Source organism: Ptychodera flava, chromosome 8, assembly GCF_041260155.1.
Source record: "Ptychodera flava strain L36383 chromosome 8, AS_Pfla_20210202, whole genome shotgun sequence".
Lineage (NCBI taxonomy): Eukaryota > Metazoa > Hemichordata > Enteropneusta > Ptychoderidae > Ptychodera > Ptychodera flava.
Window position 1 is genome coordinate 41,581,358 of NC_091935.1, and position 25,445 is coordinate 41,606,802.

At 35.8% G+C, this 25,445-nt stretch overlaps 1 protein-coding gene across 1 annotated transcript in view; it reads right to left on the reverse strand.

The window, feature by feature from the left end:
- The window catches only part of LOC139139375 (zinc finger protein GLIS3-like), a 116,693-nt gene that overhangs the window by 31,512 nt on the left and 59,736 nt on the right, over window positions 1–25,445 (reverse strand). The window contains exon 3 of the mRNA XM_070708276.1: window positions 3,304–4,832. Coding sequence (XP_070564377.1) covers window positions 3,304–4,832 — 1,529 coding nt within the window. The remainder of the gene's footprint in view (window positions 1–3,303; window positions 4,833–25,445) is intronic.

Below are 25,445 nucleotides of genomic sequence, written 5' to 3' on the forward strand. Positions count from 1 at the left end.
CTGAAATATATAACAAAAATCAGCTGTGAATTGAGTGTACTCATGTTTCAGTAAGCAAACTTGAAAGTCCTATTTTGATGTCAATAATAAAACAAGTGACCATGGGTCTAGTATAGTTCCTGACTTATTTTCATGGTAAATGGTATTTCAATACACCACAGAACAAGTCATCGTAGATGACACAGTCCCCGCTTGTCCATTTTGTTATAATCTTGGGTGTCTAGGTACACTGTGGTCTAGGTAACTGTGGAATGACATTGATGTAACAGGTGCATCAGGCCTGTGACTTGCATAATAAAGTAATCTGAGGAACGTTCAATAAATGACTCATCCCTGCCGGTAATGACCACTGAAGGAACTTTTGATTACATCACACATAACGATGCCCTAACTGCCTCTACTGTCATGACGGCACATACTATACATACACATGGTTTGGTGGAATTTTCAAAATGGTATGGGATTGGCTATGTTGTTGTAATCAGCCATCAGCCATTTCGAATCATATAATGAAACAAATTAATGTGCACAAGAATGCAGCCATAGTATTTTATCTTCGTATCACGTTTGAACAAAATCAGTCCATCGAGGGACAGTGACCTATGTTTATGTTTCAAAGACATAAAAAAAATCACACCAAAATTGAAATCAAATGGCTGTCTATTGACCATATGGATCATAGCACAAAATTAGTAGACATGCATATGTATGCCATAGTACTTTATCTTTGTACCAAGTCTCAACAACATTGGTTAAGGAATATTTGCATATGATTAAGCCTCAAAGACATGAAAAAATCCAAAAATGACCATCTGGCAGCGATATTGGAAAAAAATGACAATCTGGCAGCCATATTGGAACATGTCATGGAGTAAATTGACATGTACATGTATGCCATAGTGCTTGATCTTTGTGCCAAGTTTGGACAAAACGGGTGCAATAACCTTTGAATTACGCTTCAAAGACATGCAAAATTACAACAAAATGGCAATTCTGCAGCCATATTGGATCCTATCGCAAGGTTAATTGATACATGCATATGTATGCCATAGTGCTTTGCCTTTGTGCCAAGTTTGAACAAATCGGTTCAAGGATGTTTTAGTTATGGTTCAAAGACATGAAAAAATCACAAAAAAATGGCCGCCTGTCGGCCATATTGGATCATATCACATAATAAATTGGTGTTCATATGAAGGGCATAATGTTTTGCTTTTGTACCAAATTTGAACACAATCAGTTCAAGGATGTTTGAGTTATGGTTCAAAGATCTGAAAAAATCGCAAAAAAATGGCCGCCAGTCGGCCATATTGAATCATATCACAAAATAAATTGGTGTTCATATGAAGGGCATAATGTATTGCTTTTGTGCCAAATTTGAACAGAATCAGTTCAAGCATGTCTGAGTTATGGTCCAAAGACATGAAAAATCGTAACAAAATGCCGCCTCACGCCCATATTGGATCGTATTGCAATATAATTTGCCATGCATATGTAGGCCATAGTGTTATGCCTTTGTGCCAAGTTTGAACAGAATCGGTTGAAGGATGTTTGAGTTATGGTTCAAAGACACAAAAAATCGCAAAGAAATGGCTGCCTCGCGGCCATATTGGATCATATCGCAAAATAATTTGACATGCATATGTAGGCCATAGTGTTATGCCTCTGTGCAAAGTTTGAACAGAATCTGTTAAGGATGTTTGAGTTATGGTCCAAAGACATGAAAAATCGCAACAAAATGGCCGCCTCGCGCCCATATTGGATAATATCGCACAATAATTTGACATGGATATGAAAGCCATAGTGTTATGCCTTTGTGCCAAGTTTGAACAGAATCTGCTCAAGGATGTCTGAGTTATGGTCCAAAGACATAAACAATCGCAAAAAAATGGCCACCTTGCGGCCATATTGAATCGTATCGCAAAATAAATCGATGTGCATCTGTAGGTCATAGTGCTATGCCTTTGTGCCAAGTTTGAACAAAATTGGTTCTGCAGTGTCTGAGAAACTGTTGATGACGGACGGACGGACGGACGGATGGACGGACGCACAGACGGGACCCAATCTATAAGTCCCCACCGGACTTCGTCCGCGGGGACTAACAAATACAACAATGACTATTATAGTGGCACTGCAAATAACACACCCATTTTGCACAAAAATTGTTTTTTTGCAAAGGTCGATTCAATTTTTATGAATTTGTTGAGTTGACCTTTTGGAATGACAAGCGTCATATTAAAACAGGGTGAGAAAGAAGTGTATATGTATGCAAATGTATGCACATCGCCCGATTTCCCGGCTTGTTTTTTCTCCTCTGGATTGTTTTTCTCCCATGTTCAACATTTCAAAACAGACTATCTCCACTCAGGCTCGGTCAAATTTTGTGAAATTTTCATTTTAAGTTTTGTAAATACTTTTCGTTTCACTTTTTGGTTTTTTTGTTTAGTTTTGTATAACAATTGGCAATTTTATTTGACAACAAAGTTCTTACATTTTGAAGAAGAGTCATTCTTTTTGAATGTCAGTCTTTCAATTCCTGCCTTTAAGAATGAGAACAGATAACATAAAATAAGGTGATCAGCAAATGTTGACTTCATTTCTTTGTAGCGATTAATTATCATTGCAAAGACAATGAACTTAATAAATCTACTGACCTAAGTTTGAAAAGATAATTATACCAGAAGAAACCCTTGGACTTGGGCAATGTACAATCATGCTGTCAGATATGTGTTACTACCAGCTATACTTCCATGTTTGTAGGCATGGCCACTGGCAACAAAAAGATCTGCACATAAAGCTGGTCGATATACCACCTATTAATCTGTTTCCCCAATATGCAAATAACCTTTCCTGTTTTTTTGTATTCTGGTCACAAGTGCAATGCTCACAGTTTATCAGAGTACCTATATGACATTAAAATGTTTATTTTCCCTTCATAATTTCACAGAGTTAAAAGCATGACGTCCAAAGCACATCTTGCAATGTCAACAGCACATAGAAACTTCAATTATCACCACGCCTCAGCAAAGTTTTCAATCTACAAAAATTTACGAGTATAGCAGAAAATACTCCTGCTGCCTATACTCACCATTGTATCAATCTGGACAATGTACAAGATGAGTTCCATCACCAAATATTTGATCTCTTATATTTCAGCTCTTCTCTATTTCAATGTAGTTATTTTCAAGGAATACATTTCATGCTTCTTCAAATACTCTTAAGTAGTTAAAAGAGAACTACAGTGTTTGTGTGGGGCTCTATTACAATAATAGGTGTACACTGTAATTGAATATAAGTCCAACTTACCGTACACTTATTGGGCTTCTCTCCCGAGTGAACTCTCATGTGAATAAGTAACTTGTATCTTGCATTGAAAGGTTTGTATCTTCTACCACAACCTTGCCAGAAGCATGTAAAGTCATCCCCTTTCCTCTGATCTATGTGAACTTTTTCTATATGTCGCACTAGATCTTCTTGTTCATTAAAGATAGCATTACAATCTATCCATTTACACATATGCAGTTGCTGTTCGCCATTTTCCCCTGGTTCAGACTTGACTGTTCTGGGTGAAGTTAGTTGTGGCGGGGGTGCAGGTGGTGGGGGAGGTGGTGGGAGAGGAGGTGGGGGTGGTGGGGGTCCCATGGTTGTGTGGCTTGTTATGTGTTGCTGGTAAGATGGGGGTGGGGGCATATTCATGTCATTAGGTGGGGCTGCTTGGCTTGATGGTGGCACAGATGTTGGCATTGAGGTTGATAAAGTAGTTGGCAGGCTAACTGCAGGAAAGCTGTTCACATTTTCACTTTTGTAAATGTTCAGATTAACAAAATCCTGTTGTACATCGCTGTACTGCTGTACAACTAGCTGACTATGAACTTGCATGTTACCCACTGTTTGTTGCTGTTGACTCATTTGTGAGAAGGCTAGGTTACTGTTCTCTGATGGCATGGTATATAATTGTTGGTTCTTTGAGGCTGGGTACGGTGGTGGTAAAGATAAACTGCTTTGTCTAGAATGTGCAGCACTATGGGAACTGGAATGTCCAAATGAGCCATTTAACAGAGGACTGTTTCTGACAGACAGATGTCCATATTCACCAGGTTGTAAACCTGGTGCAGGAGAGACAGAACATGATGAACCCCTGGACCCATTGATATATGACACCAATGAGGTGGGACTTGTACGGATAATATCATTTATGTTGAATCCCTCTGTTGAAAGAGGTGAAAGCGACAAAGCACGTTTCTTGGAACGTGCAGAGTATGACCGTGCTGAACCTCTGGGACTTGCAAAACTTGACCCAGATGGTGACAGTTCTATTGGGAATGGAGAAAGAGATGTACTACTACTTGGATATTGAGACAATGCAGAACCTGGTGGTGGGAAATTCTGATCACTTAGTTCACCTGCATGTGAACATTGGCCACTGAGTCCTGGTAAAACATGATATTTTTGCCACTCTTGTTTGATGGGTAAATTTGTAAGTGGTCCTAAAAATTGTTTGTCATTTCCGTTTCCTTTCACTGTAGTGCTGGTGGATGTGGAAGGCATGGATCCCTGGCTGACAGTATTGACAGGTGTCACTGACTGGTTGCGAGATCCAAACTGTATACTGGAAATGTCACTTGGTGTTGGAGATGCATTATTGATAGAAAGAGCTGGTGTTGCACCCTGTCGGTGAACTCCACTTGTCTGTTGAAGAGGTAAATTGGTACGATTTTGTAACGGCAGTGCACCATATCGTGAAATAATTGGGTTGCTGACATTCTGTTGCAATCCATGGGCAGTGTTGGATTGGGGGTTGATACCATACACCTGTGGACCATAACTTGACGAATCTGTTGGACAAAAAAATACAATAATGTCAATTTTATAATGGAATTAAAATGAGACTTCAGAAGTCCATTGGAGGTCCAAAGTACATAAATTCTACCCAGGACAACAGATAATTTGTAGAGCAATGGTTGAATTCAACTAGATCACTGTGTATGGAGGAAAATTGCATGATGCTTTGGAGTAGGAAACTCAGAACACTATGGCACTCTTACCAATACACCACAATGCATGACAAAATTCATTAACACAAATTAAGATTGTGGATTAGTGTCAAATTGAATGTTTGAAGCCAGTTTGATATACAATAGATAACGCAGTATGCACAAAAAAATCGGTGAAAAGCAAGTCAGTTGTGTTAGAACAAACATGATGCCAACTTGCACAGTACAGTTACACTACAAATTCATAGCATCTTCTTGAATTATCAAACTTTCCTGCAATCTCTCAGTGCAGCTATGTATGCACAAAACCTGAAGACAAAAAAAACATCTACGATATCTACTCGCATTTGGCCAGAATTTAATGAAATTTGACATTTGAAAGTAATTAGCCTAGTGGACAAGTGATTTCTCTTGTCCCAATCATTACACATGCAAACTTGACCATTACTGGGTAATTTGACAAACTATAACTGAGAGCTATTATTCAATTCATTTAAAGTGGCAGTCAAGAATCATTGGTTTTCAGATTAATATCTACTCCACCTAATCAAACACGAATCAGTTTCAGTGTTATGTTTCTTTTATCTCCGTCTACATAAATTTATTCCAACTGCTTAGCACCTTTGGTGTACATGAAAGAAATCGGACACTGCATGCTGAACATTCGGTTTCCATTATCAGGGAATTGAGCAAAGTCCTACAAAATACTCAATCTTGAGAAAGTAGTTTTTATAGGTTCAAAATTGCACATTGGCTTTGTTCTTCCGACTGAAAATCTGTGTCATCTAATCTAAAGGTAAAGTTTTAAAATAAGATACAGTGTTCTCCCCAGGATCAAGCCAAAGCGTAGCGGCTAATTTGCATAATCATTTGCATATCATTAATTTATATTTGCATATGGATGTAAGCTTGAACATGCACCCACATATTCATGTACATTCACAACAAAATGCAATGGTAACACACAAGTATGCAATTTGAACATCATGGAAACTCTTTATTACACTTAAATAAATCATCACAGTATTGTAATTACAATTGCAATTAAAATAGAAGATTCAAACAGTAACAGCAAGTTCAGATTGAAAGCAAGAAATGGTTCGTCTGATTGGAATGTCATTAATACATATATTGCTAAAAAAATTGTCAAAAATTGCCAACAAAGAAGAAAATTCACAAGTTTAAGCTTTACACAGTTCAAATGTAATTGAGTTTTATATCATTTTTGAACGACAAACACCGCGAATAATCACGGGGATCGATTTCAACCATTTGCATATATACATATGCATATTATATGGGAGCTAAAAAGCAAAAAAGCAATAACTTTTCCCATTCTTTGTGCACTCTTGAAGTCTGAAAATGTTGATTTGCGACACTGTAAGGTTATGATTCTCACAATTTGCATGAACATGATCATGAGACTATATCAAAGTGAAGTGATATAGCAATTTTAAATGTATGGTATGCATGATCTTATGGGTGAAGTCAGTCAGTCTGATGTGTTCACATGTTGTGAATTTTTACATTTGTATTTTGGGGACAATGTTTTAAATTTTTCCATTTTCCATTTTCTGTTTCCCATTTTCTCTGAAATCACTTGACTGATTGCTTTGAAACTTGGTGTGCATGTTCCCAGGGGGTAAACTTAGTTGAGCTTGTTTTGGATAATTTTTCCTTTCTTTTGGTAGAAAAATCTTTTCTGAAATTGTTGGTCCAATTGCTTTGAATTTTGATACGAAAGTTATTGGCATGATCTACATTAAGCTTTCTTTAAATTGTAACAAAATTTACAATATTGTATTTTTTAGACAATTTTTGCTGTTCTTAGTCCAAAAACATGCCAAATATCTCATTCTTGAATCCCTGGTCCAATTACAAAAACTTAAGAACACTGCAACATCTCACCAAATGTGAAAAAAGTGTCATTGACGCTATTTTTATATTCTTCCTATTGTTGTAGTAGATCATTTATTGCTTCTGTGACAGTCTGTGTTGCCTGTTCTACAGGCATTGTTTCAGGTGAGAAAGATCATGACCTTAGAAAGGTTAATTATATTTACACTGTAGCTCCACGCAGAACAAGTCACATGAGAGCACCATTTTGACTGATTGACTTTCAAAGGGACACAAGTGACGTCATCATCCCTTCTGGAGCCCATTCACATTTAAATGAGCAGTTTTGCATTCTACCAGTACAGCATTAAAAGTGGATCTCGCAGCTAGACGGAGGATGGCACGAAAAGCAAAGGCCCAACAGATGTCTAAATTCTAGACTAAACACCAACATACTACACAGCTTAGACTTGGTTCAAGTCTGTGATTTGTGAATGTTTGAGTGGAGTGAACGCAATGATTTGTATTTTGCTTTCATGTGAAACGCGCGCGTGAGTGGACGCGATGAGTAGGGTGAACGCGATGAGTGGAGTGAACGCTATACAGCGGAGTTTCACCCGGAATCACAGACTTGGCTTTCTTGCACGATCTGCGTTGCTATAAATTATTCATGAGATGACGTTTTTCTTTACTCATATATTATTCATAAGATGACATCGCTAAATTTTACACATTGGGAGGAGTTACCAATTGACCCAAACGAGACGTGCATAAAACTCACATGGCGTTGTTGACAAAATGTCGAGTGCGATCACTCCCACAAAAGTCAGCATGACCTCTGTTGTATCACCGAAAACGCGTGAAAATATCTGTGTTGTTTGTAGGGCCCATGTTGCAAAATGCGAAAGTCGTCGCCGGTTAGTCAAGGATGGAAAAAGACACCGTCCTCACAGTTGTAGCCTGTTCTCTTACGTGCCCAAAGCGAAGGAAATCAAAACAATGTGGGGCGACTTCGTATGTCAGTGATTTTCCGCTGCCGGTTGGTGCGCAGACGAACACATCTTTTCCCTCAATGTAACTCTCAACAAGCTTTCTTTGGTAATCTCGCATGATTAGCGATGGTCGACCGATCAGTAGTAAAACGCTGTTGATGTACGAACTTGATGCCATTATTCGCCCAGATATAAAACGTATAGTACTCGATGTCTAGCTTTGCATGGAGATGACAACAAACTTTTTAATGCATGCAGAGGTTTATTAGCAATGCGTTCTTCTTATTGGCCAGAATAACGGCGGGGGCTGTCAATCATTATATTTGCTCTACGTCACTGTGTACACAGTCCGTCTCGCCGCCTGTACTTTGCAAGAAGTCCAAGTCGGTGAATCCGGCAGAAACTAACTCACTACTGCGCAGACTCAAACGTGACGCATTCAATCGCTGGGAAAACCTGGCGTGAGCTGCCAAATTCCGGATAGGTTTGTACGAAATAGGAGAGACACAAGAGAAACTATTATAAATGATTTTATTTTTTTAAAATTCACCGACTTGAACCAAGTCTATACACAGCTGTACAGGCTATAGCAAGTGTACCTTATCACACACAAACAGTTATTTATAATACTTGTATGCAGTACTGTAACAAACATCTTGTTTTGAAAGAGAATTGACATATTTGCATATACCCAGTACTGCAGTAGGTTGTAATGCACACAATTCGTACAACAGGACATTTGATGCTCATCTGATATTGTACAGGAATTATAATAACACAGGAATTATAACAAAGGTATTGATTCATTAAATGATAGGATGTATCTTACGCATGACATCACATAGAACTGAGTACAGTGTTGCTTCCCAGTACCTCAACTTACCAAACTGACCATCATTAATTTCAAAAATACCGCAATTATACGGTGTCACTCACATTTGATCAGAATTGGTATATACCAGTATGGGTACCAAAGAACAACAATAAATGTTGTTTCTAGCTGTTCAGTGCAGGAAAATTCTACATTGATGTATGTCATTGTCAATGATTTCTGCACAGTACAACCAGAAAAATAACAAGAAATATTTAAACTAGACAAGCGACCTAGCGGCCGATATAGCTCCGCTGTGTTTATGTAGAGAATAACTTTTTTTGACACATGTTGATGAAGAAGGTGGAAATCTTTGATAGCTCAATGCAGTGGCCTGAAAAAAGTGGCTAAAATAGCTGCAAAAATACACAATTGAAGATTTCATCATACTTTGAATATATCACATATATCCCTAATATATCCCTAAGAACATGTCAACCAAAGCTATCTGATGAGTAGTTTTTTGAGAATAAAATTTTCAGATCAAAAATGGCGACAATTGCCCCCAAAATAAATATTGCAGATTTCATCATAATTTCAAAAGTTCAAATTTAGTTCATCTATAGAAACCTGTACACCAAATTTCAAAGCTGTTAGACCAGTACTTTTTGAGAAACGCATATTTTGACCAAAAATGGGAAAAATTGCCCCAAAAATTCAAAATTGCAGATTTCATCATTATTTCAATAAATATCATTTAGTTCATCTATGGAAACCTGTATACCAAATTTCAAAGCTATCAGATGAGTAGTTTTGGAAATACACATTTTTTGACCTAAAATGGCAAAAATTGCCCCAAAAATACAAATTTACAGATTTCATCAGAAATTCAATATATATATTACTTAGCTCATCTGTAGAAACCTGTATACCAAATTTCAAAGCTATCATACCAGTACTTTTTGAGAAATACATTTTTTGACCAAAAATGGCAAAAATGGCCCAAAACTTACAAAAATGCAGATTTCATCATAATTTCTACAAATATCATTTAGTTCATCAGTAGGAACCTGTGTACCAAATTTCAAAGCTATCAGATGAGCAGTTTTAGAAATACACATTTATGACTGAAAATGGGAAAAATTGCCCCAAAAATACAAAATTACAGATTTCATCAGAAATTCAATATATATTACGTAGTTCACCTATAGAAACCAGTATACTAAATTTCAAAACTATCAGACCAGTACTTTTTGAGAAATACATTTTTTGATCAAAAGCGGCAAAAATTGCCTTAAAAATGCAAATTTGCATATTTCTGCACAATTTGAACAAATCTAAAATAGATCATCCCAAGGGACATATGTACCAAATATCAAAGCTATCTGACTGGTAGTTTTGAAGAAGAAGATTTTTAAAGATTTTTTTACCAAAAATGACAAAAATTGCCTTAAAAATACAAATATGCAAATTTCACCACGATTTGAACAAATCTGACTGAAGTCACCCTAAGTAAACTGCATATCAAATTTCAAAGCAATCGGACAAGCGTTTTCAGAGAAAAAGATTTTTTTACCAAAAACATCAAAAAATGCCCCAAAAATACGCAAATTTCACTACGATTTGAACAAACTGAAGTGAGGTCACCCAAAGTGAACTGCATATAAAATTTCAAAGCAATTGGACTTGTGGTTTCAGAGGAGAAGGCAATTGTTGAGGGACGACGACGGACAACGACGGAAAATCAACCTATTTGATAAGCTCTGCGTCGCTGACAGCCGAGCTAAAAAACAAGAATGACAAAAGTTGGACATGCTGCTACAGAGAAATAGATGTTTTGATCAAAAAAGGGCAAAAATTGTCCGAAAAACAGAAATATTGAAATTTCACCATATTTTTTGCAAACAGCTTCTCAGCTCATCAAAAGATGATCTGCAACATGTCGCAAAATCTATCAGCGATATAAAGCATTAGGCCATATGTATGTTGTAGTTACAGAATGCAATCTTATTTGCGCTTGTGATATGGATGTACATTGTATCCTCAGACAGCGTCAAACTAAAACAAGCGGCCTAGCGGCCGATATAGCTCCACTGTGATAGTTAAGTGGATGACAATGAGGGAAAAAATGACAAAAGTGTTTGAGATATTGAACTTGAACTGGGCAAAAATGATTTTGTTTAAATTATTGTAATAATAGCAAAACGTAGTAAATATGTAAATTTGGCAGTAATTATCAGCGTATTAGGTTTGTTGTTGACATAGAAGCGAAGAATGGTGAAAAATGATTTACAGCAATATGTGCACGAAAATTCATACAATATAAATGTTACCATAATTTCAATGAACAAAATTAAGGTCAAATAGAAAGCTGCATATAACAAGCGACCTAGCGGCCGATATAGCTCCGCTGTGTTTATGTAGAGAGTAACTATTTTTGACACATGTTGATGAAGAAGGTGGAAATCTTTGATAGCTCAATGCAATGGCCAGAAAAAAGTGGCTTAAATAAGCTGCAAAAATACACAATTTCATCATACTTTGAATACATCACATCGGATCATCCCTGAGAACATGTCAACCAAAGCTATCCGATGAGTAGTTTTTTGAGAATGAAATTTTCTGACCAAAAATGGCAACATTGCCCCAAAAATACAAAATTACAGATTTCATCAGAAATTCAATATATATTACTTAGCTCATCTGTAGAAACCTGTATACCAAATTTCAAAGCTATCAGAACAGTACTTTTTGAGAAACACACTTTTTGACCAAAAATGGCAAAAATTGCCCCAAAATTACAAAATTACTGATTTCATCATAATTTCAATAAATATCATTAAGGTGATCTGTAGGAACCTGTATACCACATTGCAAAGCTATCAGATGAGTAGTTTTGGAAATACACATTTTTTGACCAAAAATGGAAACAAGCGACCTAGCGGCCGATATAGCTCCGCTGTGTTTATGGAGAGAATAACTATTTTTTACACATGTTGATGAAGAAGGTGGAAATCTTTGATAGCTCAATGCAGTGGCCAGAAAAAAGTGGCTAAAATAAGATGCAAAAATACACAATTGAAGATTTCATCATACTTTGAACATATCACATCGGATCATCCCTAAGAACATGTCAACCAAAGCTATCTGATGAGTAGTTTTTTGAGAATAAAATTTTCTGACCAAAAATGGCAACAATTGCCCCTAAAAATAAAAATTGCAGATTTCATCGTAATTTCAAAAGATCAAATTTAGTTCATCTATAGAAACCTGTATACCAAATTTCAAAGGTGTTAGACCAGTACTTTTTGAGAAATACATTTTTTGACCAAAAATGGGAAAAATTGCCCCAAAAATTTAAAATTGCAGATTTCATCATAATTTCAACAATATCATTAAGGTGATCTGTAGAAACCTGTATACCAAATTGCAAAGCTATCAGATGAGTAGTTTTAGAAATACACATTTTTTGACAAAAAATGGCAAAAATTGCCCCAAAAATACAAAATCGCAGATTTAATCATAATTTCAATAACTATCATGTAGTTTATCTGTAGGAACCTGTATACCAAATTTCAAAGCTATCAGATGAATAGTTTTGGAAATACACATTTTTTGACCAAAAATGGCAAAAATTGCTCCAAAAATACAAAATTTCAGATTTCATCAGAAATTCAATATATATTACTCAGTTCATCTATAAAAACATGTATACCAAATTTCAAAACTATTAGACCAGTACTTTTTGAGAAATACATTTTTTGACCAAAAATGGCAAAAATTGCCTTAAAAATGCAAATTTGCATATTTCTGCACAATTTGAACAAATCTGAAATAGATCATCCCTAGGGACATATGTACCAAATATCAAAGCTATCTGACTGATAGTTTTGAAGAAGAAGATTTTTAAAGATTTTTTTACCAAAAATGACAAAAATTGCCTTAAAAATACAAATATGCAAATTTCACCATGATTTGGACAAACCTGACTGGAGTCACCCTAAGTATACTGCATATCAAATTTCAAAACAATCGGACAAGCGGTTTCAGAGAAGAAGATTTTTTTACCAAAAACACCAAAATTTGCCCCAAAAATACAAATATGCAAATTTCACCACGATTTGAACAAACTTAAGTAAGGTCACCCCAAGTGAACTGCATATAAAATTTCAAAGCAATTGGACTTGCGGTTTCAGAGGAGAAGGCAATTGTTGACGGACGACGACGACGACGACGGACGACGGACGACGGACGACGACGGAAAATCAACCTATTTGATAAGCTCCGCGTCGCTGACAGCGGAGCTAAAAATTAACCCAAAATTACAAAATTGCAGATTTCATCATAATTTCAATAAATATCATTAAGTTTATCTGTAGGAACCTGTATACCAAATTTCAAAGCTATCAGATGAGCAGTTTTGGAAATACACATTTTTTGACCAAAAATGGCATAAATTGCCCCAAAAATACAAATTTACAGATTTCATCAGAAATTCAATATATATTACTAAGTTCATCTATAGAAACCTTTATACCAAATTTCAAAACTGTCAGACCACTACTTTTTGAAAAAAACATTTTTTGACCAAAAACGGCAAAAATTGTCTTAAAAAGGCAAATTTGCATATTTCTGCACAATTTGAACAAATCTGAAATAGATCATCCTTAGGGACATATGTACCAAATATCAAAGCTATCTGACCAGCAGTTTTGAAGAAGAAGATTTTTAAAGATTTTTTTACCAAAAATGACAAAAATTGCCTTTAAAATACAAATATGCAAATTTCACCACGATTTGAACAAATCTGACTGTAATTACCCTAAGTAAACTGCATATTAAATTTAAAAGCAATCGGACGAGCGGTTTCAGAGAAGTAGATTTTTTTACCAAAAACAGCAGAAAATGCCCCAAAAATACAAATATGCAAATATCACCACAATTTGAACAAACTGAAGTGAGGTCACCCCAAGTGAACTGCATATAAAATTTCAAAGCAATTGGACTTGCGGTTTCAGAGGAGAAGGCAATTGTTGACGGACGACGGACGACGACGGACGACGACGGACGACGGACATCAACCTATTTGATAAGCTCCGCGTCGCTGACAGCGGAGCTAATAAAACTGAAAGCATTTAGGCCTATATAAGAAATTTAGAAACGATAATTTTTTTGACCAAAAAACAGCAAAATTTGCCTAAAAAAATTCTGCAAATTTCACCACAATTTGAACAAATCTGATGGAGATCACCCCTAGGAACCTCAATACCAAGTTTTAAATCAATCCAACATGCGCTTTCAGAGAAGACGATTTTTTTACCAAAAACAGGAAAAATTGCCCCCAAAATACAATTATGCAAATTTCACCAGAATTTGAACAAACTTGACTGAGGTTACCTCTAGGAACCTCTATACCAAGTTTCAAATTAATCTGACTTGAAGTTTCAGAGAAGAAGATTTCTTGACCAAAAACAGGAAAAATTGCCCCAAAAATACAATTATGCAAATTTCACCACAATTTGAAGAAACTTGAGTGAGGTCACTCCTATGAACCTCCATACCAAATTTCAAAGAAATCTGACTTGCGGTTTCAGAGAAAAAGACCATTGTTGACGGAGGGACGGATGGACGGACGGACGACGACGGACAATCAGCCTATCGGATAAGCTCTGCGTCTCTGACAGCGAAGCTAAAAAACTATGAATCTGAAAATTTACTCAGAAAAAAAAAATAGCACAGCTTTTCTCATTTGGAAAATTTTTTTTTAGAAATTTACAATTGTAAAATAAGGTTCAAAATTTCATTGTGACCACCCCCTCCCAAAATCTAATGGTCCGTCCCTTAGTTTGAGCAGGTCTGTTCATATGTAACAGTTCATAAACAATGACAGGAAACAAGTAATTGACAATGACATAGTCCCCACTTGTTATAGGAGTATTATTCTTGATGGGGCAGGGAAATGTGGTCATTAAGAAGTATCACTGGAGTGTATATGTTGAGATCGATGGGCACATAGGTCTATGTCGTTGTTACCAATTTGAAACATATGAGGCATGTCTAAGTTATGGTTCTAAATCGGGAAAAAATTTCAGACCTCTAGCTGTATTGGCCAGCCAAGAAATACATATGCGCATAATAATGAGGTACAAGATGTGACATCTTAAGGTCTAATATCCTATCAGAATTGGAGGGTATAGAACTTGTGGTTACTGAGTTACGCATATATGTATAATCAAGGTCAAAGGTCATAAGGTCACGTGACATTTTGGGAAAAAATTGTATTGCTAATTATTTCCTGTATGCCAAAAATCAGACCTCTAGCTCTATTCCCTTGCCCAGAATTAGATGTGTGCATAATTAATGAGGTAAAGCGTGTGTTGTCATTAGGTCTCCCATCCTACTAAATATGAAGGACATAGCACTTGTGGTTACGTATTTATCGACATAAAGGTATATTTCAGGTCAAAGGTCATCAAGGTCACATGACATTTGGTCAAAAAATTTCTATCCTATAGTTATCCCTATATACCAAAACTAAGACATCCAGCCCTATGGGTTTGCTCAGAATTAGATATACGCATAATTAATGAGGTACAGTATGAAGCATCATTAGGTCTCCCATCATACCATATATGAAGGGTGTACCACTTGTTGTTACGGAGTTATGGACAAATATGTATATTTGAGGTCAAAGGTCATCGAGGTCATGTGACATTTTGTCAAAAAAATTGTATTGCTAAGTTATCCCTATATACCAAAAATCAGACCTCTAGCTCTATTGGCTAGCTCAAAATTAGATATGCACATAATTAATGAGGTACAATATGTGACGTCATAAAGTGTCCCATCATACCATACATGAAGGGTGTAGCACTTGTTTTTACTGAGTTATGGACAAATATGTACATTTGAGGTCAAAGGTCACATGACATTTTGTCAAAAAAATCGTAGTGCTAAGTTATCCTTATATACCAAAAATCAGACCTCTAGCTCTATTGGCTCGCTCAAAATTAGATATGCACATAATTAATGAGGTACAATATGTGGCGTCATAAAGTGTCCCATCATACCATACATGAAGGTAGTAGCACTTGTGGTTACTGAGTTATGGACAAATATGTATATTTGAGGTCAAAGGTCACCGAGGTCACATGACATTTTGTCAAAAAAATTGTATTGCTAAGTTATCCTTATATACCAAAAATCAGACCTCTAGCTCTATTGGCTTGCTCAAAATTAGATATGCATAATTAATGAGGTACAATATGTGGCATCATAAGCTGTCCCATCATACCATATATGAAGAGTGTAGCACTTGTGGTTACTGAGTTATGGACAAATATGTATATTTGAGGTCAAAGGTCACCGAGGTCACATGACATTTTGTCAAAAAAATTGTATTGCTAAGTTATCCTTATATACCAAAAATCAGACCTCTAGCTCTATTGGCTTGCTCAAAATTAGATATGCACATAATTAATGAGGTACAATATGTGGCATCATAAGCTGTCCCATCATACCATATATGAAGGGTGTAGCACTTGTGGTTATCGAGTTATGGACATATATATATATTTGAGGTCAAAGGTCACCAAGGTCACATGACATTTTGTCAAAATATCTACGTGAACGGATGGACTCACGGACGGACATGACCCAATCTATAAGCCCCCTGGACTTCATCCGTGGGGACTAAAAACTGTGTCACTGCATCCTTTTTGCAATATGAATACGATGAGAAACTAAATTTTTATTTTTCTTGGCCTTATACATGGGAGTCTATGGACTGCCTTATACATGGGAGTCTATGGAGGTGAAAACTTAAAAGTCCTCTCACACGGCCAAATTTGATCGCAGTGTGAAACAAATCGACGTGCATCTGTATGGGGTAGGGTACTATCCTTGTGCAAAGTTTGAAAGAAATTGACCTGGGCATGTCTGAGATATCTGCGTGAACAGACGGACGCACACACGCATGGACGCACGCACGCACGCACGCACGCACGGACGACATGACCAAACCTATAAGTCCCCCCGGACTGTGTCCGTGGGGACTAATGACTCAACCTGTTTCAGTCACTGGCATGCCACCACTCATGCACATTCGCAGGATTTCCCTTTTTCTTACCTCATTTGCACATTTTTGACACTGACGTATTCATTTGAACGTCACATCCCAACCCCTGCATCTACCTGTACACCAAATACTGAGATGGTAGCTTTGGCGGTACAGGAACTTTTGCGTGTGATGGACATACATCCGCACATACATACCCACATACATAAATACAGACATATAGACGCCACCGACTCACCATATAAGCTCTTTTTGGTATTTATATACATACCAAATATGAGTTAAAAACTTTAACTTTTGAACTAATCTTATCGTACAAAAGTAAAACAATTAAAAAATATTGATATCCCTAAAAAGACTGATGTGAAATAGAAATTAAAGGCAGTGTCGTCATAGCTCTGCTGCTCAAAAGTTGCAAGGGACCCATACGATCAATGTAGACCCTGTATCTAGGGTATGTTGGCAATTGATGACAGTTAAAACATGTTTGCTTAACAGTAATTGTCATAAAACTCTAAAGTTGCAGCTATATATATTGATGTGCTGCATCTTGATATCATGCATTAAATACAAATTTGTAAACAAGAAAGTCACACATGCGCAGTTCTGACGACACCCTCCCTTTAAAATTCTATGTAGAGTTCTTCACTAAGGGCAGTCACAGTTATAATTCAAAAAAACATAACGAAAATTCTTTGTGAATTGATAATTCACTTTAAGACACTTCAACATGAGCAACATGTGAAATAATTCATCATTTAGAAATTCAAAGATTGTGCTTAATTCATCATTGACACATTCAATCAATCCTTGACTGAAAACCCGACACCAAGATAAAGACAGGCTGATGAAAAAAGTGTGAATGTTTTAGACTCTGAAAGTGTAAAATGTCATGTGAAGATGTGAAATCATTCTAACATTCTTTGGCTTATGTGGGAATTAACCCTTGAACAGCCATACCAACACAGATGTCCTTCAGTTTGTGCACATACCACTGAGTTTGTAAGCAGCACAGCCAGCAACAAACATGTAGAATTACACTGTACACCAATAGTAGTGAAATTGTATCGTTACTTTCAACAAGAGGTCAGGAACCATAGATTCCTAACAATCCATTCTTTACAATACTACATAAATTACAGTAACAACAATCTTGTCAAAGTGCCAGTGATATATGATAACAAGAAATTGAAACAACATGGCAAGTTGTAACTGTGTGGGTCTTTCTATCCACATGCAGTTGGACTTTTGGGATAACCCTGGGTATTACTTAGGTTGAGATAAAACCTTCATCTTATCCACTGTTTTTGATAAATGCTGAATGTTACATGCATAAGAAATCGAACTTGGTACAAAGCCTGCAATACATCACTTGACATGAGCTAAAAACATTAACGGCAAATTTATGTAGCAGTGTCAAGAGGATTAATCTTAAAATTATAATGCTAATTGCCATACATGTATGGTAGGAACAACACACATGTAGCTAACCCCCCTCCCCAATAAGTAGAATTCCTGTGAAATATAATCTCATCTTAAAATACTGAAAGAAAAGTAAACAAGTTTCTAGTTACTGATATTTTCTTTCTTTCCTTCACTGCTAATAATTGTTATTATCACCTTGACAACTAAGAGAACCAGGTTATAGTGGATTCCATGAGGAGCTGAATGAAAGTGAACAACTGGTAAATCAAACAGAGACTTGCCCCCTCTCCCACTATAATGTCTGTGATGATGATCAACAGAGAGTAAACAAGATTTTTTCTGGAACTTATCCAGTCCATGGAAATAGATAAAACAGGTATACCTTTTATTTCTTAACAAAAATAAGAAAATATTGTAGAAATTTCATCACTATTAGCACAGACAGAGAACAGTAAGCACTAAGTACCTCCTGTACACTCAATTTGAAAGCTGTTGGACTAGCATTTTATGAAAAGTATGTTTTGACTGAAAAATGAGAGAAATTGTCCTAAAATTACTGATGTGGATTTCATAAGGATTTTCATGAACCAAATTGAATTGTCTTTCGGAACCTAATAATAATTGTTTTATTTATATAAATTTCATCATCATATGGACATATAATTAATCAGGTCACCCTAAAAAACAATAAATCCAAATAGCGCTGATTGCGATTTCAGGTTTGTTACTAAATATAGCTGCACGCCACACATTGGACACTACTGGCTGAAATTCAGACAAATTATATTGTTGCATGAGTGGCTGTTGTTGCAGCTTGTAGTCTGAGCCATAAATTAGTGTGACTTTTTAGTATCCATTGTAACACTACCAGGTTTTATTTTCGTCGTTCTTGTGAAAATGCGGACAAATATTTATTTTTGCATATTAATGACATCATTTGTGATCAGCGATATTTAAGACATATCAGATAAGTCATTTCTGAAGAGAAGACTTCTGACAAACTATAGCATCAAGAACACTGTGCTCACATTTGACCAGATGTGGTACATCAAAATGAACAAAAATACCAGCTATATGGTTGTGCTTGGCTGTTCATGGTTTCTTTAAAACATGATACATAATCTGGCAGTGCTAACAATGCTGTTATACCTATCTGAGCAAATTGTTTTCTAAATAAAGTTGACAGAACTGCATCAATACTGATGTAAGACATGATGTATGTCAAAACCTGTCTCTAAGTTATTTATGAAGGATGGCAATGTCATTGCTCAATGGGCAAATCTCCAACAAAAACCTAAACCTACCATGGAGCCTAAAGCAACAGATATAAACAAATTGTATTTTAGAATCCTGCAAACAAATTTAAAAGAATGAAAGAAGATTGTTTAAAAGACATTATTTGACCTAAAATTTCCATAAAAATACAACATCATAATGAAAAATGACAAAGACCCTTCAAATCAAATTTCAAAGCAATCTGAGCTATTTTTTTCTAAACAAAGTTGACAGAAGTGCATCAACACTAATGTAAGACTTAGTAATTCATAGCCTGACACAGCTGAATTAGGGGGACAAGTCTGTTATCTTTAGAGATGACATTTTTGTTTTGTGTATATATATTTATGTCGTCCTGTATACTAACTTGTATACTTATAAATGGTGAACAACTTGTTTTTACTTACTAGATCTGTACTCTAAAACTTCTTGTAGATGCAACGTATGGATATTGCTACATTATAATTTTTGTAAAACAATGGAGTGTCAGCTGCCCTGATTAAATATTAACAAACTTCTGTTATTCAGTTTATTTATCCAAATGTCATCCTCATTTGGTCATATGATAATTAGACAATCCTCACAAACTTAAAATCAAAATGTGATACTGATCTGACATGTGATTCCTGAAAAGAAGACTTTTGACAAAAAAAATGGATATGTGATGTTTGTACCTGCATGTCAATCAACCAATCACCTTGTTGAAATTTGCTACCTCCCATTCTTAGTGTGTAGGATTGATTATCTGCTGAATCCCTAGGAGGAACCCTTATGGACATTTACACGGCATGTATACACATAATACCACAGCATGTACAGAGCATCTTCCAGTTAAGGCTGTACGTTTTAAAGTAAACAACTTCCACGAAAAAAGTCAGATATCAAGCCTAACCCATTTTCAAACCATCAGGCCCACTTCTAGATCAAAGTGGCATGAAAGTAGAACCCACCTGGGAGGCACATACCAATGTATGTCTCTCCTATTTCAGAGAGGATGTTTTAGAATCAATGTCCACATCAAGATCTTTTACAGAGAATTGTATTACAATAATCTACACACTGTGAAAAAACACATGTAGGTTCAGTTGTGTTTTCCACTGGCGGTGACAATTACAAAATTTAAAAAAAATTTACCAAATGCTAAAAATAGACACCTACAGAAATGAAGTTAAATTTGCATTTCTTGAGAGAGAGAATTCGTTTAGACCATATAGGCATTGTTGTATTTTAAAACTTAAAATTGTGATTGAGCATAGGTCATGGTGACAGAAAACGCTGAAAGTATTGTGGTGAATGATTATGGAAAATACAACATTTCTAATATCAAAACCAGTATGTAAGACAGAACTGCTTAGAAAGATTAAAACTTGGAACCTTCACAAAGCCTTTCTTTCCATACCAAAATCACACTACTGAAAATCATGACATTAACTGCAAAAGGTTTAAAAAGGATTAAGTCATGGTGCAGGCTGATTTACTTGCAACTATTAAAATCTGTGTACTGAATAATACATGAATGGATAATATCTTTTGATATACTGATGACTGTGTTCGACAGTGTTCAACACTGCATGATTGATCTATTAAATACTTCATTAGCCTTAAGTTTTCATTCACCTTCTATAAATTCAAACGTGACAAAAGTGGTTGTGTTGTTATAGCAATGATATAGATCTTCAGAAGGGTCACTCCCTAATCCACTAATCTCATTATATAAGCTCTGTTGTGTTCTTAGCCTTTACCACACATTGTACTCTAACTTGGTTCAAACCAATCAGTTGGTCTATTTCACAGTTAGTGAACCTCAAAACAACAGTTAGATATTTACACAATGGCCATTCAAGAAGTCAATACCACTGAGAGTTTGTGTGCAACACTGCACTGTATGATATGCCTGCTAAACTGCAGACAGTAATCACTACAATACATGACCTATGAAGATCCATGAATCAAAGAATTGTTCTTAATAAGTTTTCTTCAATCACATAAATCAAGCATTGAAAAAAAAGAATGCTGGACTGACCAGTGGCTGCATAAAGAAACTGCATAAAGACAAGGTCTAAAGCTTTGTACAGAAACATACTTTATTCCATTGAAAACCTATCAAGCATGGAATCAACACAAAATACATGCCAGCCGTAGCTGCATCGTAGGAACAAAACAGCCCCAAAATGAGTGGATAATACCACATCTAACACTGCATATCAACACAAGTATTATCATGGCCGCTTGAAGATACAGCTACCATGTTCATGTTCCAAGTCGGCATAACACAGACGACTTCCATTATCTCTCAGCATTCGTTGAGATTACCATAACTATTCTGGAAAATTCCATTACTGTCATAACTCATAAGCAAAATATTTGCATATGATGTAATCTTTCTCATTGAAAGACCATTTTTTTGTTTGGCACAGAATTCTTATACATCCCTGAAAACTTCATCATTTTAAAGTCATATTGCAAGAAACATTTTCATCTCTAGTTGTCATGTAACCTGTATGTACAAAGGGTTGAAATGAACCAGAGTGTGACCTAGATAGTAGTTTACATTATGGAACAAACTAAACCCTGAACTGACAAAGTGAAGTCAACGTTTCACTAACAAATTATCACCACAATAAAACTAGGACAAACAATGGACAGCTCCTAACCATAACACCAGTCAATATCAAAAATAAAGTTACAGTAATACCTTTGACTTAGAAAATAGTGTCAACGACATTACGGCTCCTATTATGACCGTAACCAATTGATGTACATGTATAACCATCATCTGTTTCACAAAAACTCTAAAACTGTATCTCCTACTGGTCAGTATTTTATAGAATCTTGTTTAAATTAAAAAGGGTGTCCGCAAGAAGCTTCATATCAAATTTGAAAGTTTTAAGACTTGCAGTATCAGAGACAAAGTTGTTTTCTCAAAAATGAGTGACCAAAAAATAGCAAAGATGACACTGTGTGTAAAAGTGACATAAATCAAAGCCTGTTGATTCCGTATATAGCCATCTTTGGCAGTTGAGGTATGGTATAACTTGAGAAATGAATGAGAATTCTGAAGGGAAGTATTGTTAGAATGGAAATATTACCAAAGGCAAGAAAAAATATCCTAAAAAATACTTTCGTTGGTTGATGTCATCATGATATGAAGGTAAGTGTATAAGAAAATTGCTGGGAACCTGCAAACTAAATTTCAAATCACTATAAAGACAAACCAAATCACTAAGACAACCTCAAATATGTCTGGAATGAAGTCAACCAATGCATATTTTAAGTTTTTACTATAGATATAGGATATGATGTACAACATGGGGCCCGGGGGCACCGACGTCCTTTGTGCCTCCTTACTGTTTATTATTTGCCATAAATGTGAAATTTGGCAAAAAGTCAAATTGTTTGGACATAAATGAAAGTTAATATGAAAGTGAATCAAGAATAAGAGATGGAACTCAATAGGATCAACAATATCTAAAACAGGAAACGGTGAACTTATATGATACAGAAGGGGAGAAAATTTAGCCACAAACTATTGTAATATAATGGACAATGGCTAATCTAAACCAAATTACTTAAACTGGATTGTTGGCATTGATTACACATGTATTTATTGTCCATCAAATAGAAAATAAATTTGGGCCATTGACTAAAAAACATTTGCTTGTTACACTCACCACACTTGTACTTAGTATTTGGAGTGTACACCTATCTACAATACAATGATAAAAAGTTTTGACTCTGAAGGTCAACAGTGCATCTTTAATGTATGAGACTAAATAAGCTTACCCCTCAAGTACGTATAGGCCAAAAACAATATTTAATTTTGAATTATGTAGTGCAGGGAAGGACATAGAATATGATGAAAAGCAAACTAAATATAAAAACTGAATAAATATACAATTATATGGAAATGTTGTTTTACAGTCATGAGTATCTAGTGTGTGCCGAGAGACAAATATTAAAATTGGACAGTATCATCCTGACCAGAGTTTGTCTGAGTGGTTGTTTCCTTCTGATTTTCTGACACGGTGATAGGTACAAAATATTATGTTATTCACCATAGTTAGGGGTGGACCATTTGATATCCTGGGGGGGGGGGGGCTTGGAAGAATGGTGGAGAGCCATTATTTTTTTCCCACGTGCTTCACCATGAATTATTTTTTTTCTACAGGGCATATGCTGGCAACTTTTTTTTTTCACTTTCCTTCTTCGAGATATATTTTTTTTTACCAAATTTCGGTGCAATGTTTGTGTGCTTGGTTTTTCACACCCAGTAACAAGATGCTGTTCTATTGCACACAGACTATATTCAAGAAACTAAATGAAGTTATGTAAATACATATACATTTTTGATTCACTTTACAAAAACATATTTGTAAAATCATGTACATTTATGGCATTTACTTGTTATTGTTGTCCTTACATTGAATAATAATCGCAATCATACCAATCCATAATCCAATAACACTAAGTCAAAATTTGTAAGACAATAGTTGTAAACATAGACACAAAACAGCACAGAACAGACAGTAAATAGACGGTACAAACAAAGTCAAATTCATGAAAGAAAGATATATGGACCTCTGGCCAAAAGACCAAGAAGTGATGTCAGGTGTTTCGAAAATAGTAAGCGCATCCTGCCCCACATGTGGCACCCGCCATATATCAATCTGTAAGTCAGATAGGTAGTGGTCACTAACTAAGGCCCAATGTCACCGATGCCATCAGTGATCATTTGTCGAAGAGAGATATTGTATTTATCTACCAGCTTGCGATACCTGCCAAAAAAGCGTTTGAATGTAGAGACAAGTCTTGCTCTGGTGTAACCTTGATTTAACAGTTTGAAAGAGAGATGGCCATGTCTCTCTACAAAATCACCATATGAACTGCATGCTCTTGCATATCGTATAAGCTGGGAAATGTATACCCCATAAGCAGGTGAGAGTGGAATATTACTGATGAGGTGTGGAAAATTAATTATACTAAAGTTGAAATCATCTCTCTTGTCATATAGCCTAGTAGAAAGGTGACCATTGGAGTCAAATTCAAGTAAAATGTCCAGATATGAAGCAGAAGAGGCCGTTTCTGTAGTATCTTTAATCTCCAATTCTGGAGGATAAATCATAGCGAGACATTTACTGAATTCAGAGTTATTCAATGAAATAACATCGTCTATGTATCTAAATGTTAGGTTTGAAAGTACGAGCTACAGAGACCTTTTCTGCTTGATAAGGTTCTGGATAAATTCTGCCTCGTATGAGAACAGAAATAAGTCGGCAAGTAAGGGAGCACAGTTAGTGCCCATGGGAATTCCTATACACTGTTGGAAAATGTGTCCTCCAAATTCAACAAATATGTTGTCAATGAGGAAATCAAGCATGCTGATAATGTCTTTCTCGGTATAAAACACTTTAGCATTAGTTGTATTTTTAACAAAATATGTAGAATTATACCCTACTACTACATATTTGTAATGGCGTGAAACGTTTTTGTAGACAAAATGTTTGGTTGATGATGTTTTAAGCAGTCTTTCAATTCATCATATGGTATTGTGGTATACAATGTGGAAAAATTGAATGTTTTAACAGATGTTATTTTTGAAAAGATCATGATTTCAAATTATTCAAGAGTTGCTTCGAGTATTTAATATGAACATTTGATTTATACCACTCCGAGAAAAGACAACATCACAGTATGATTGAAGTCCCCGTTTAACAGTACAAAGAACAGAAGTCAGTATCTTTGATAACTCTGTTGTTGAACATTTTGAAGATCCTGCGATAAACCTAGCTTTGTAAGGTGTTTTGTGGAGCTTTGGTATCCAGTATAAGCTAGGCAACTTATTATGGTCATCCTTTGTTGTAATATTAAAATTATCCATGAATGACTTATGGTTTGCCAAAATTTCAGATTTGTTGAACATTGATTGTCTGTAAGTGGAGTTGGTTGAGGTCTTAGTTACACCAAGTTCGTCTATAAGACATTCAAAATCATACTTCTTACAGACAAATACAATGTTATTGGCAGCTTTATCAGCAGGG